General features: G+C 37.1%; 1 protein-coding gene across 6 annotated transcripts in view; it reads left to right on the top strand.

The window, feature by feature from the left end:
• USO1 (USO1 vesicle transport factor) overlaps nt 1–16,228 on the top strand; it is an 84,555-nt gene that overhangs the window by 21,277 nt on the left and 47,050 nt on the right. For 3 of the 6 annotated variants that reach the window (XM_032261030.1, XM_032261032.1, XM_032261034.1), the window contains exons 2-5: nt 1,706–1,792; nt 1,872–1,936; nt 10,765–10,841; nt 13,776–13,787. In XM_032261030.1, coding sequence (XP_032116921.1) covers nt 1,706–1,792; nt 1,872–1,936; nt 10,765–10,841; nt 13,776–13,787 — 241 coding nt within the window. The remainder of the gene's footprint in view (nt 1–1,705; nt 1,793–1,871; nt 1,937–10,764; nt 10,842–13,775; nt 13,788–16,228) is intronic. The other 3 variants (XM_032261033.1, XM_032261031.1, XM_032261035.1) reach the window with 2 other exon arrangements.

Genomic DNA, 16,228 nt, shown 5'->3' on the forward strand with positions numbered 1-16,228 from the left:
AAATTAGCCAGGTGTGATTGTAGTTGTGTGTCTGTGGGCCTACCTACTCGAGAGGCTGAGGTGAGAGGATTGCTTGAGCACAGGAGGTTGAGGCTACCTTGAGCCATGATTGCACCACTGTACTCTAACCTAGAAGACAGAGCAAGACCCCATCTCCCAAAAAAAAAGAAAAAAAAAGCAGGAGTGATAATACCTAGTTTATTACATTTTTCTTTTTTTTTTGAGACAGAGTTTCGCTCTTATTACCCAGGCTGGAGTGCAATGGCGCGATCTCGGCTCACCGCAACCTCCGCCTCCTGGGTTCAGGCAATTCTCCTGCCTCAGCCTCCTGAGTAGCTGGGCTTACAGGCACGCGCCACCATGCCCAGCTAATTTTTTGTAGTTTTTAGTAGAGATGGGGTTTCACCGTGTTGACCAGTATGGTCTCGATCTCTTGACCTCGTGATCCACCCGCCTCGGCCTCCCAAAGTGCTGGGATTACAGGCATGAGCCACCGCGCCCGGCCACATTTTTCTTTTATGAATGTGGCATCTGAAAAGTCTTTGCCTAAATAAAGATCATAAGGATTTTCTCCTGTGCTTTCTTGTAGAAGTTTTATAGTTTTAGGTTTCCAAATTCTTTTTTAATGTAATTTACATGCACAGTTTTACTGAATTCATAATTTAAATACAATTTTATAACTTGCCTTTTTTCTCTTTATTTATTATACCATGGTATTTTCTTTTTTCTTTTTTTTGAAACAGAGTCTCTGTTGCCCAGGCTGGAGTACAGTGGCACAATCTCGGCTCACTGCAACCTCCGCCTCCGGGTTCAAGCGATTCTTCTGCCTCAGCCTCCTGAGTAGCTGGGACTACAGGTGTGCACCACCATCCCTATCTGATTTTTTGTATTTTTAGTAGAGATGGGGTTTCACCATTTTGGCCGGGCTGGTTTTGACCTCCTGACCTTGTGATCCGCCCGCCTCGGCCTCTCAAAGTAATGGGATTACAGGCGTGAGCCACCACGTCCCACCTACCATGGTATTTTCATATTAGTGGTTAATTCTTTTGAATACCTACATGGCATTCCATCAAAGAATGTATTACAGTTGTTCTGGCTTTCTTCTCATGTTGGATAGTTATCTGATTTTTCCTATTATTAATAATATTCCAAGATTCGTTTTAAAAGTGTTTAAATTTTGGTTTCTATAAATTATTTTATAATGAAGCATTTCATCCTTGTACATTTTGAGGCACACTTAAAAGTTTTGATATACAGGTTTGCCTTTTCTTGTTCAACTATGTGGTTGAAATGTTAGGATAAGTTATAATGTAAAGAATTATTATTTTTAAAATTTTAACTTTCTGTCTTCTATCATAACCATTTTGGATTATGCTCCCCTCCTGGTTCAGTTATAATAGGCCTAATTAGAATACTCTGATTTTACCAATTATTTCTTTTAATTCCTCAATTTATATGACTTATTTTATTTGACTTCTCTTTCATCCCCTCCCACTTTTTAAATCTCTGGAAAAAAAAAATCTATTTGATCTCTGTAATGAGATTATAATAGAACCTAAATGAATAGTTAGATTTCTGAAAGGCCATTTCTTAGATCCCATATGCTGCTTTTTTTTTTTTTTAATTACATGGCATAAATTTAGGGGATAAAAATTTCACAGTTTCTTTTTTATTCTTTTAATGGCATTTTATTTTTTCACGACAGATTCAAAAGCTTTGTGACAGAGTAGCTTCATCTACTTTATTGGATGATCGAAGAAATGCCGTGCGTGCTCTCAAATCATTATCTAAGGTTTGTAACTTTATAAAAGTTTAAGCTCCTTAAGTTGGATATTAATTACTTTACTGACATTTTTATTTTTTATGTGCAGAAATATCGCTTGGAAGTGGGTATACAAGCTATGGACCATCTTATTCGTGTTTTACAAACAGATCGGTGAGTCTCTGTTTAATGATTTTTTTTCCCTGATTTTTCTTGAACTTTTAATTTGTTTTAGAGTCAGCATCACTATTCCAAAAGGTTGCTTTTTTTGGTATTGTTTGGTAGAGATGGGTTTTGGCCATGTTGCCCAGGCTGGTCTCGAAATCCAGGGCTCAAGTGATCTGCCCACCTTGGCCTCACAAAGTGCTGGAATTACCGGTGTGAGCCATTGCACCCAGCCCCAAAAGTTGTTAACATACAAAAGCTATTAAGTTTTTACCTTAGTTGGTATTTTGATAAATATTTATTGGACACTGGGTGCAGGCTACTGTGTTAAGCATTAGAACAGACATATAAAAATGGGATGAAGCAACTCTTAATTAGAGGCTTGAGATTTTGGGTTTGAATTGGACAAGTGATGTTCATTTACATTGGGCAAGTATGCATTTACATATATTATACATACTTGGATATTCAGACTTGCTTTTTTAAGGGAAATAAGTTGCAGTGATAAGAGTTAATTGTTAAATATGACCCCGTCTTAAGAGAAAGACTGCCAGGTATGGTGGCTCAAGCCTGTAATTTCAGCACCTTGGGAGGCTGAGGTGGGAGGATTTCTTGAGCCCAAGAGTTTAATACTAGTCTGGGTAACATAAAAAATAAAACTTAGGCCAGGCATGGTGGCTCACATTTGCAATCCCAACACTTTGGGAAGCTGAGACAAACAGATCACCCAAGGTCAGGAGTTTGAGACCAGCCTGGCCAAATGGTGAAACGGGGTCTCTGCTAAAAATACAAAAATTAGCTAGGTATGATGGCGCAAGCCTGTAATCCCAGCTACTTGGGAAGCTGAGATGGGAGAAATCACTTGAACCTGGGACACAGAGGTTACAGTAAACCAAGTTCACGCCACTGTGCTTCAGCCTGGGTGACAGAGCAAGACTCTCTCTCAAAAAAAAAAAGAAAAAAAAAAAAAAAAACCAGAAAAGATTAAAAAAATAAAAATTAGCTGGGTGTGGTTTCACATACCTGTAGTCCCAGCTACTCAGGCTGAGGTAGGAGGATCACTTGAGCCCAGGAGGTCAAGGTTGCAATGAGTCATGATCACACCACTCCAACCTGGGCAGCAGAGTGAGACCTTGTCTCAAAAAAATAAAAAATAAATATAAATTTAAATAAAAAGAAACATCATTTAGCCTATTTTTAGCTCTTTGAATTTCTTTTTTTTTTTTTTTTTTTAAATGAAGACAGAGTTTCGCTCTTGTTGCCCAGGCTGAAGTGCAATGGTGCGATCTCGGCTCAACACAACCTCCACCTCCTGGGTTCAAGCGATTCTCTTGCCTCAGCCTCCTGAATAGCTGGGATTACAGGCATGTGCCACCACGCCCGGCTATTTTTGTATGTTTTGGAGAGATGGGGTTTCTCCATGTTGGTCAGGCTGGTCTCGAATTCCTGACCTCAGGTGATCCACCTGCCTCAGCATCCCAAAGTGCTGGGATTACAGGTGTGAGCCACCGCACCTGACCCTCAATTTCTTTTTAAGAGATTTTATCTCCATCTTTGGTTTTAATTAACTATGCATGGATTGCTTCCGGATCTTAACTACAGTTGAATGTGTCTTACAAGATTTAGCTGTGCATTATACATTTCAACCTTACCAAGATCTCATAAACTCTCAAATTCAAAATGTTCAAAGTTAATTTATCTCTGGTCCTCCTCCTTGTAGGCTTTCCCTGCCCCCTTCAACCGCTTTTACCCTAAGTTCATCTCAGTCACAAGCATCTTTCCATTCAAGCCAGAAACTGAAGGATTATTCTGAAACTCATCCCTTTCCTGAAGCCATCATGCCAACACAGGCCATAAAACCCAAGAATCCATTATTTTCTTTCCATTTCCTTTTTTGGCCTTAGTTCTGGCTCAGTGTCAATCACTTAAATCATTTCCATAGCCTCTGTGTTGGTTATTTTTGGCTTGTATAGCAAATTACTTCAAAACTTAGTGGTTCCAAATAAGAAAATATTCATTATCTCACAGTTTCTGTGGATCAGGAATTGAGGAGCAACTTAGCTAAGTGGGCTCAGAGTCTCATGAGGTTGCCATGAAGCCATCAGCCAGGTCTGCAGTCATCTGAAGGTTTGACGGGGGCTGGAGGATCCAATTCCTAGATGGCTTATTCACATTGCTATTGGCAAGAGGCCTCAGTTCCTTACCATTTTGCTCTCTCGATAGGGCTGTTTGAGCATCTTTATGATATGGCAGCTGCTCTCCCAGAGCAAACTATCCTGGAGAGAGAACAAATAAAAAGCAACAATGCCTTTTATAACTCAGTCTCCAAAGTCATGTACTGGCAATTCAACCATATTCTAGTTGTTAGAAGCAGATTAGTAAGTACAGCCTATACTTAAGGAGAGGAGAATTAGGCTTCACTTTTTGAAAGGAGCTGAATCGAAAAGTTTTGGACGTAGTTTAAAATAATCACCATCTCCAAAGTATTATTTTCCTCCTATCTCTTTATATTTCCATTCAGTCTATTTATTGCAAGAATTATCTTTCTGAAATGCAGATATTCTCCTGTTTCATGCATTTCACCAGTTCAGTGAAGTGTGAAGTTTATGTTTCTCAAACAAAGCAAAGAATATAAGCTTTTTAAAGATCTAAGTACTGCCCGTCTAACCTCATAGACTCTTTTTCAGTTATATTTCACTTATGCCCAGCCGCTTGTCCATACCAGGTAGGACATTTTTTTCTTCTCCCCAGACATTGTAACTCAAATTGACTACCTTTTCAAAGCTAGTAAGTCTAATGCATTTGAATAAGTGAATTGGATGTGTCAGGACTGTCTGTATTATTAGCATCATGGTAGGTAACTGTGGTAGAGAGAATTATGGCCTCCCAAAGATATCTACATCCTAATCAACAAAACCTATGAATTTTACCTTAGATAGTGAGAGAGACTTAGCAGATGTGATTAAGTTAAGGACTTTGAGATGAGAGGATTATCCTGGATTACCCTGGTAGACCCAGTGTTATCACAGGTTCCTTAAAAGTAGAACAAGAATGCAGAAGAGGAGGTCAGAGTATAGTGATAAAAAAAGGACTCAACCTGTTCTTTGCTGGCTTTGAAAATAAAAAGAAGGAGCCATGAGTCAGGGAATGTGCGTGGCCTTTAGAATAGCTGGAAAAAGGAAGCAGATTAGTGTGATGATTACACATATTTATAATCTTTCTTCTTTATTCCGTGAGTGTTAAATCACAGGCACATTTTATTACTGAGTCTTATAAAGTTAATGATGAAATGATTAATATCTCAATATGGAAACTAGAATCCATCTCTTATCTAAAGTAGTCTTTATTGTCATTTTTGCCATGCAGCAGGAGTGTGTAGATACTCTTGATTAAGGTTGAGTAATAGGTTTAAAATATTTATTGCACATTTACTGTGTTAGGCATCATGGTTACAAGCAGAGTATACCACATAGCCTTGTGAATGTGTGAACAAATAATCATATCATGTCAGAGGCTCCTGAGTGTTTTAACTCTTAGGCAATAATAACAAAACTTATAATAGCCTTCTTGTGTCTCATTCACTATCTTGAGTTAAATTTCCTTTCGATTTGCCTGTGGTACTTATCTATTTTCCTGTTTTCAGAGTGTTCTCTAAAGACTTTTAAATTTAATAGAATGCAGAGGTCTGTATTCTACAGTCATCTCTCTCTACATTCTCATCTTCATTACTGTTTCATGATGCTTCTCCTGGCATATACAACTAATGCTGAGAATCCTGAAGCCCCTTCATCCTCAGTTGTGTCAAACAAAGTTTTGTTCCCTCTCTTGACATTACCTGAAACCCCATCCAGCCATGGGTCTGCTTCCCTATAATCATCTTTTTTTTTTTTTTTTTTTGAGGTGGAATTGCCCCCTTGTTGCCCAGGCTGGAGTGCAATGGTGCAATCTCAGCTCACCGCAACCTCTGCCTCCTGGGTTGCAGCAATTCTCCTGCCTCAGCCTCCCAAGTAGCTAGGGTTACAGGCATGTGCCACCTCGCCTGGCTAATTTTTCATTTTTAGTAGAGACGGGGGTTTCTCCATGTTGGTCAGGCTGGTCTCGAATTCCTGACCTCAGGTGATCCACTCGCCTTGGGCTCCCAAAGTGCTGGGATCACAGGCATTAGCCACCATGTCCAGCTCCCTATAACCATCTCAAGGAGAGACTGCTCATTCTCCTAACTACCATACTCAGGGCCCAAAACTTGTCTCTCACTGATGTTTCCAAACCATGATACCTCAATAGATTTTTTAAATTGCAATATAATATATATATCATAAAGTTCATTCTTTTGAAGTATACATTTTATTGGTTTTAATGTATTCATAAAATTTTACAACTATCACCACTCTCTAATTTCAGAACATTTGCATCATGCCAAAAGGAAATCCCATATTCATTATCCGTCATTTTCTATTCTCCCCCACCCCCTCCCAAATACTTGGCAGTCACTAATGTACTTTCTGCCTTTATAGATTTGACTGTTTTGGACATTTCATATAGATGGAATTATACCATATGTGGCCTCTGTTTCTGGCTTCTTTGACTTGGCATAATATTTTAAGGTTTATCCATGTTGTAGCATGTATTAGTACATCATTCTTTTTTATGACTGAATAATCTTTTGTGTAGTTATACCACATTTTGTTTATCTGTTCATCAATTGTTGGACATTTAGGGTATTTCCACTTTTTCGCTATTATGAATAATGCTGCTGTGAACATTCATGTACTGATTCTTGTAAGGACATATGTTTCATTTCTCTGTGTTCTGTATCTGGCAGTGCAATTGCTGGGTCATGGGATAGGTTTATTTAACTTTTTCTTTTTTTTTTGAGACAGAGTCTTGCTCTGTCGCTAGGCATCAGGGTGGAGTGCAGTGGCATGATCTCGGCTCACTGCAACCTCCGCCTCCCAGGTTCAAGCAATTCTCCTGCCTCAGCCTCCCAAGTAGATGGGACTATAGGTGCACGCTACCATGCCCAGCTAATTTTTGTATTTTTTAGTAGAGAGAGGTTTCACCATGTTGGCCAGGTTGGTTTCAATATCTTGACCTCATGATCCGCCCGGCTTGGCTTCCCAAAGTGTTGGGATTACAGGCATGAGCCACCGCACCCGGCCTTGTTTAACTTTTTAAGGAATTGCAAAACTCTGTTCAGTACAGAGTATAAATACTTGTATAAAATGGTTATAACATTTTATATTTCTATCAACAATGTATGAAGGTCCTAATTTGTCTGTATTCTTACCAGCACTTGCTACTGTCCTTTATTAAAAAGTGACCATCCTAGTATGTATAAAGTGATATTTCTTAATTTCATTTTCTTCTTGGTTTTTGTGTGAGTGTGTGACAGAGTCTCACTCTGTTGCCCAGGCTGGAGTGCAGTGGCACGATCTTGGCTCACTGCAACCTCCGCCTCCCAGGTTCAAGCAATTATTCAGCCTCAGCCTCCCCATTACCTTGGATTACAGGCATGCGCCACCATTCCCAGATAATTTTGTATTTTTAGTAGAGACGGGGTTTCACCATATTGCCAAGGCTGGTCTCAAACTCCTGACCTCAGGTGATCTGCCCGCCTTGGCCTCTCAGAGTGCTAGGATTATAGGTGTGAACCACTGCGCCCAGCCTCATTTTCTAATTGTAGTTTTGATTTGCATTTCCCTAATGACTGAAGATGTTGACCATCTCTCCATGTTATTGGCCACTTGGAAAAATGTCTATTCATATTCTTTACTTATTTTTGATTGAGTTATTTATCTTTTTGTTTTTTGTTTGTTTTTTGAGATGGAATCTTGCTCTGTCATACAGGCTGGAGTGCAGTGGCATGATCTCAGCTCACTACAGCCTCCACCTCTCAGGTTCAAGTGATTCTCCTACCTCAGCCTCCCAAGTAGCTGGGATCACAGGCATGCACCAACATACTCTGCTAATTTTTGTATTTTTAGTAACGACATGGTTTCACCATGTTAGCAAGGCTGGTCTCGAACTCCTGAGCTCAAGCAATTAGCCTGTGTTGGCTTCCCAAAGTGCTGGGATTACAGGTATGAGCCACTACACCTGTCCTACTTGTCTTTTTTATTGTAGAGTTAAATACATTCTAGATACATCTCTTATCAGGTATATCTCAGCTCACAACAATGTCTGCATCCCCAGTTCAAGCAGTTCTTGTGCCTCAGCCTCCCAAGTAGCTGGGATTACAAGTGTGCGCCAGTATGCACAGCTCATTTTTGTATTTTTGGTAGAGACAGGGTTTCGCCATGTTGGCCAGGCTGGTCTCGAACTCCTGACCTCAAGTGATCCACCCATCTTGTCTTCCCAAGGTGCTGGGATGACAGGTGTGAGCCACCACATCTGCCAAACATTTTTTAATTTTGGTAAAGTTTAATTTCTCTGTTTTATCTTTTGTTGCTTGTGCATTTTATGTCATATCTAAGAAACTGTTGCCTAATCTCAGGTTGTAAAGATTTACACCTGTATTTTCTTCTAAGAGTTCTATAGCTTTAACTCTTACTTATATTTAGGTCTTTCATCCATTTTGAGTTAATTTTTATGTATAGTGTGAAATGGGACTCAACTTCATTCTTCTGTATGCTGATATCTAGTTGACCCAGAACCATTTGTTTAAGAGACTGTCCTTTCCTCATTCAAGGGTCTTGGCACTTTTGCTGAAAATTAACTGAAATAAACATTAGTGTTTATTTCTAGATGATCAAGACCATTTTATTGATCTACATGTCTATCTCTACCACAGTACCACATGGTCTTTATTACTATAACTTTTTAGTAAGTTTTAAAATTGGGAAGTGTGAGTTCTTCAGCTTTGTTCTTCTTTTTCAAGATTGTTTTGGCTATTTTGGATCTCTTGCATCTCCATATGACTTTTATGATTAGCTTGTCAATTTCTGCAAAAACAGCAGCTAGGATCCTGATAGGGATTATGTTAAACCTGTGACTCAAGTTGAGATACATTACTCTCTTCCTATTCATGAACACAGTATATCTTTTTATTTATTTGGACCTTAAGTAATTTCTTTCAACAATGTTTTGTAGTTTTCAGTGTACCAGTCTTAAACTTCTTTAGTAAAATTTACTGCCAAGTATTTTAATATGATGCCTAAATGCTATTTAAATGAAATCGTGTTAAAATTTTATTTTCTGATTGTTCATTGCTAGGATATAGAAATATAAATGATACTTGAATATTTAGCTTGTATCTTATTACTTTGCTGAATTTATTAATTCCAATAGTTTTTTAATGGATTCCTTAAGATTTTCTCTGTACAAGATTATGTCATCTGTGAATAGGTGCTTCTTTCTTTCATTTTCTTACATATTGCTCTAGCTAGAACCTTAAGATCAATTTAGAATAGAGGTGATAGGAGGGTGCATCTCTTATGTTTGTCCTGATCTTATGGGGAAAGCATTTCATTTTCCACTGTTGTATATATTAGTTGTGGGATTTTCATAGGTGCCTTTTATTGTGTTGGAGAAGTCTCCTTCTTTCTAAGTTTCTCAATAGTATCTTAAAAGATGACCCTCAACATTTCTGAAAAACAAAATAAGAAATAATAGCTTTAAAATGACATTTCATTTAATATTTGCATCCCCTGGTGGTAACCCCCTTTCGTAACTCATCTTTGTTTTCATTTATCACTCCTGATCACTTCTTCATATTCACTGAGTCTTTGAGATCTGTATCTTACTCTTGCTTTCCATTCTAAATGCTATCATCATTCTATATGATTTCAAAATTTGTCTGTTTATTGACTACAAAATTTTGTACTTTCTAATTTAATAAATAGTACGTGTTTACCATAAGTTTTGTTTTTGTTTTTTTTTAGACAGTCTTGCTTTGTCACGCAGGCTAGAGTGCTGCTGTGACATGATCTCAGCTCACTGCATCTTCTGCCTCCTAGGTTCAAGCGATTCTCCTTCCTTAGCCTCCCAAGCATCTGGGTTTATAGGTACCTGGAACTATGCGCGGCTCATTTTTTTATTTTTAGTAAAGACGAGGTTTTGCCATGTTGGCCAGCATGGTCTCGAACTCCTGACCTCAAGTGATCCTCCTGCCTCAGCCCCTCAAAGTGCTGGGATTACAGGGGTGAGCCACCATGCCTGGCCACCATAAGATTTTTTTTTTAAGAAAATAATATATAAAGAAGAGAAGCATTCTACTAGTCGAACTAGAGATAACAGTTACTTTTCTTTATATTTTTAAATCTTTGTTCCTCTAGATATGAACAATTACATTTTTATATATGTATACACAAATATACATATATATAACATAGATGGACACACATGAAATTAACTGAGTTGTGGTAGTTTTTCTGGTTTTAAAGTTGTACTTATTTTATAAATTTATAATATTTTAAAATATAGATATAAACATGTATACATATATATTTTACTAAATGGGATAACTGTACATAAATTTTTATGTTTTTCCACTTGGTATGATATCAAGAATTCTTTAATTACATGTCACTAAATATTCTTTGGAAATACATTTTCAGCTTCTCGGGGTTCAAAGTAAAAATAAATGCATTTTTTAAATTGCTGCCTTTTATGTATGAATTTACCATACTGTATTTTTTATCACTGGGCATTTAGGTTGCTTCTAATTTTTCACAATTAGAACTAAAACTCTACACATTTTTTACGGTTTGCACTCTGATATTTTCTTAGAGTAGGCCTTTAGAAATGGAATTTTCTAAAATTGCTGAATAACTAAAAATGGTCATAACAGTTTACACTCTCATCAGCAGTGTATAAGTATAATAATTTCTTTTTTCCAGTTCGGATTCTGAAATAATAGGTTATGCTTTGGACACACTATATAATATAATATCTAATGATGAAGAAGAAGAAGTAGGTAAGTTTCTAGTTGTTTTTACTGTGTTTTCTGTACATAACATTAACTGAGCTCTTCTAATTTTGTTGGTTTTAAAGTTGGACTTACTTTCTAAATTTATAAGGTTTTTTATTTTTTTGTTAAAAAATTTAATAAACATATAGGCTTAGATCTAGAAAAGCATCTTTAGGATGATTGCTTCATGTGTGATTTGGAACATTTAGTGAAATAGAATAAGATTCTTCTTTTTAAGTAATATTTTTGCCCTCTTGTGTTTGGTTTTAGTTAAGCAGTATGCATATTAGCCAGTTCTGGATTAAATAATTATGTATGGCTATTGATTAAAAATATATATTATTATCTAGTGAGGAGTATAGAATTAGAGGTTTTTTCCTAATAAAACTTTTTACATAGGACTTATGTTAATTTATAAAGTGCAACAGTTATTAAATTTAGATTTACTTTCTTTACATTATGTTTGTTTGGTGAACAATGACATGAATCGGTTTGAAATCCACACATTTCTTTGCACATTCATTTTCTTTTTTGTTTTAAAATACTTGCACACAACATAAAGTTCTCTGTCTTTTCTTTATTGTCACTGTGTGAAGCTTGATTGGAAACCTGTATACATTTTGTCCTGTATACATTTTGTTCTACATATTGGAAAACATATGCAGTAACATTTCACAATTCTGTTCTGTTGAAGAATGTATTTGTCATATCAAATTGGCTGTTACAGTAGGACATAGTAAGTTTTTATTCTGTAAAGTCAGAACAGTGGATATATCCATGCATTTTATAAATCTAATTTAGATTGAAATTATGTAATCTCTCAAAATTCTGAGCAGACAAATAATAAAGAAGTATAGATATATAGTGACCTTGCTTATATTTTATTAAAGTAAAAATAGAGCAGGAATATATGTCAATTATTAACTTCACAGGATACTAGTATTGAGAACATCTGAAACTGTATCATGTTGAATAGTCACAATTTTTTAGACATAAATATCCTTTTTAAAAATTAGTTATTTAGGCTCGGTGTTATGGCTCATGTCTGTAATCCCAGCAGTTTAGGAGGCTGAGGTGGAAGGGTAGCTTGAACCTAGGAGTTCGAGAACAGCCTGGGCAACATAAGTGAGACCCCATCTCATTAAAAAAATTTTCTTTACAAATTTCTCCATGATATCTGTCCTATAGCTTAACTTTATTAATTTCTTAAGGCTGAAAAATATTTAGTAAATGTAATTTGGTACCCATGGAAAAAGAGGTGGTCAGTCATGTGACAACACATCGATGCAATACACATAAGAATGTACTTTGAAGAAAAAGATTCTTGTTTTCCCTAGTTTTTTCTACAACGAGAAAATTAGATGCAACATAGTTGTTCAAACACATTTTTTAGAATGAATTTATTTTCTTTTATCCCTGTTAGTTGTTTCAGATTAAAAATTTAGCTCTTTTTTTTTTTTTTTTTTTTTGCGACGGAGTTTCGCTCTTGTTACCCAGGCTGGAGTGCAATGGCACGATCTTGGCTCACCGCAACCTCCGCCTCCTGGGTTCAGGCAATTCTCCTGCCTCAGCCGGGACTACAGGCACGCGCCACCATGCCCAGCTAATTTTTTGTATTTTTAGTAGAGACGGGGTTTCACCATGTTGACCAGGATGGTCTTGATCTCTTGACCTCGTGATCCACCCGCCCCAGCCTCCCAAAGTGCTGGGATTACAGGCGTGAGCCACCGCGCCCGGCTTAGCTCTTTTTCTAGTTAATTTCCTGGGGTAATTTTTCTGTTCTTAAAAAAATGTATAGTAACAATATTTTTAGTAAGGTAGTTTTCTTTTTTATAAATTTATAATCATGTTTAGAGCCTACCTGTTTTGTTTTTCTGCATGTTTTTAGACTCTTTAATTCAGCATCTAAAAATGATGGTTTGGATAAACAGTAATAGAATCACTTTTATTAAGGACTTTTTTCCTGAAAATTTAGTCATCCTGAAAGACTCAGTTAAAAACTAGACATTGGGCCGGGCATGGTGGCTCACACCTGTAATTCCAGCACTTTGAGAGGCTGAGGCGGGTGGATCACTTGAAATCAGGAGTTCCAGGCCAACCTGGCCAAACCTTGTCTCTACTAAAAATACAAAAATTAGCTGGGTATGGTGGCACACATCTGTAATCCTAGCTACTCGGGAGTTAAGGCAGGAGAATCGCTTGAACCTGGGATGCGGAGGTTGGAGTGAGATTGTGCCATTGCACTCCAACCTGGGCAACAGAGTGAGACTCTGTCTCAAAAAAAAAATAAAAGTAGACATTGGCCAGTCACGGTGGCTCATGTGTAATCCCAGTACTTCAGAAGGCCAAGACAAGCAAATCACCTGAGGTCAGGAGTTCAAGACCAGCCTGGCCAACATGGAGAAATCCTGTCTCTACTAAAAGTACAAAAATTAGTCGGGGATGGTGTCGCATACCTGTCATCCCAGCTACTTGAGAGGCTGAGGCAGGAGAATTGCTTATACCTGGGAAGCAGAGGTTGCAGTGAGCTGAGATCACACCACTGCACTCCAGCTTGGGCAACAGAGCAAGACTCTGTCTTAAAAAAAAAAAAAATAGACATTGAGACACGTCCTTCAGTTCTGTTATTGATACTTTGCTTTTATTGCTTCATCAAACTGATTTCTTAGCTGACATGATGAACTACATTTTAGAGCTCATTGGGACTATTTTACAACCCTCTAGATAAATCTGTCTCAGTTCTAAAAATATAGCATATGCTATATCTCTTTTAGTGTATCTGAGATATTTGACCAAAGTAAATATGGGTCTCTTCTTCCAAAGGATTATATTGCTTATTATACATTTTTAAGTTCCTAGTTTACTGTATATACTATTACATTAAAAAACTGTTGTCTTTATCACCCGCTTTGTATTTATTTATTTTGTCTACCTTTTCAGATGATGTTGAAGGTAAAAGATTGCATTTACATATGCATGATGCTTTTAGGCATAGTTTCTGATAATATAAAAGGACACTGTCAAGTACTGTTTCTTCTGGCTGATAAAAAAAAATCTGAAATTTGTTTTACTAGGTAAAAATTCCTTAATTGAAGAGGAATGTTTAATAAACTTATATTACTATGTTTTTTTTTTTTTGAGACTGAGTCTCGCTCTGTAGCCCAGGCTGGAGTGCAGTGGCGTGATCTCGGCTCACTGTGCAACCTCCGCCTCCCAGGTTCAAGCAGTTCTGCCTCACCCTGGGATTACAGCTACCCGGCACCACGCCCAGCTAATTTTTGTATTTTGGGTACAGACAGGGTTTTACCATGTTGGCCAGGATGATCTCGATCTCTTGACCTCGTGATCTGCCTACCTCAGCCTCCCGAAGTGCTGTGATTACAGGCATGAGCCATCATGCCTTGCCACATTACTGTTATTTCTACAGCTACTAAATCTGTTTACTGTCCTGAACACATAAAATATTCTAGCACACCTTTAAATAAAATTAAAGCTTTCTCTGGCCAGGCATGGTGGCTGACACTTGTAATCCCAGTACTTAATCCCAGTACTTTGGGAGGCAAAGGCGGGGGGATTAATTGAGCCCAGGAGTTCAAGGCTGTAGTAAGCAATGGAGCAATGACTGACTGCACTTGTGAATAGTGACTGCACTGCAGGCTGGACAACATAGTAAAACCCTGCCTCTACAAATCAAAAAAATAAAAACCTGTAAAAGTAATATTCGAATACATATACATATACATATTTTTTTTTACCTATATTCAATAAGAACTGGAAGGAATTTTAATTCAGAGAATGTATATTGATATTGTCCCTTTAAAATAATGCTTGTTCAGTAATGATGTTTTAATTACTGACATTTCTTACGTTAACTCTTAGAACTCACTAATATTTTTTTTATTTTCTTCTCTCTGATGATCTCTTTCAAGTTTCATTTACTTTTAACATTGAATCTGTTTTCTTTATAACTAAAGTAACCAAGTTTTTTTGGTTTGTTTTGTTTTACCAGTTTTCCTGAGGTGCTTAGCTTTTTTAAATGAAAAGGGAAATATTCTTATCTAAAGCAGTGTTTAAATGGTACAAAACAAAGTTGCCTGTATATAATAAAAATACTAACAAAGAAACTGACTTGTTAAAGTATGAAGCATTACCTTTTACAACATTTGAATTAATTCTTTGAAATCAGAAGATAGCAGAGGATTGTGCCTTGACTCTTGTCAAGCTATTTGTAGAAACAGTAGTTGTTTCTACTGTTATTATATCACATTTGTAGAGAGCTTTAAAATTTATAGAGTCCTGTCATGTTTATCTTATGTAATCTTCATAGCAGCAAGTAAGGTAGGTGGTATTTTTCTCCTTTCTAAAGATGAGAAAATGGAAGCCCAGGGATGATGTAACTTATATGGTATCATTGAGTAAGTAGAAGAACAATTTTTTTTTCTTTTTTGAGACAGAGTCTCACTCTGTCACCAGACTGGAGTGCAGAAGTGTGATCTTGGCTCACTGCAACCTTATGCCTCAGCCTCCTGAGTAGCTGGGATTACAGGCATGCACTACCACACCCAGCTAATTTTTGTATTTTTAGTAGAGACGGGTTTTCACCATGTTGGCCAGGATGGTCTCTATCTCTTGACCTCCACCTGCTGCAGCCTCCCAAAGTGCCGGGATTATAGGCGCGAGCCACTGCACCCAGCCAGTACACTATTTTTTAATACATTTTTTCCTTCCTTTTTTTAAAAAGTATTTCTTAGATTTCCAATTTAATAAGTTGTGGCCAATTTTATTTTTCTGACTGGGTTCTTTATTAAATCATATAATTCACATAACTAGTTTATAGAATATTCAGATAAATGTTAAAAAGTATACGTGTACCTGTTTACCAGTATAAAAGAAGATTATTTGATATTTCTTCACTCTGAGTTAGGACTGTTTTTATTAGGACAGCTCCTTTTATACAGCAGTTTCTATTCATAATACAAGTTGTGTAGTACAGAGTAGAATTCCAAAGAGAAGGCCCAGAAATGTTTTTAAATATTGTTTATACCTCTGGAAAAAGTACTATTAGAAATACATTTTAAGAGTAAATATATCTATGCATGCGTACTTAAATGCCAGTCATATAAACAGACCTGAAAACGATCCAGAGCTATACAGTTAGATGATGCTTCGACTTCACAATTTTTTAACTCAGGATGGTGTGAAAGTGATATGCAGTCAGTAGAAATAGAAACTGTGCTTCGAGTACCATACAATCATTCTGTTTTGTTTTTGTTTTTGTTTTTGTTTTGAAGCGGAGTCTCACTCTGTCGCCCAGGCTGCAGTGCAGTGGCATGATATTGGTTCACTACAACCTCCGCCTCCTGGGTTCAAGCACTTCTCCTGCCTCAGCCTAC

This window comes from Sapajus apella, unplaced genomic scaffold (genome assembly GCF_009761245.1).
Source record: "Sapajus apella isolate SASKATOON/1434 unplaced genomic scaffold, GSC_monkey_1.0 scaffold121, whole genome shotgun sequence".
NCBI classification, from domain to species: domain Eukaryota; kingdom Metazoa; phylum Chordata; class Mammalia; order Primates; family Cebidae; genus Sapajus; species Sapajus apella.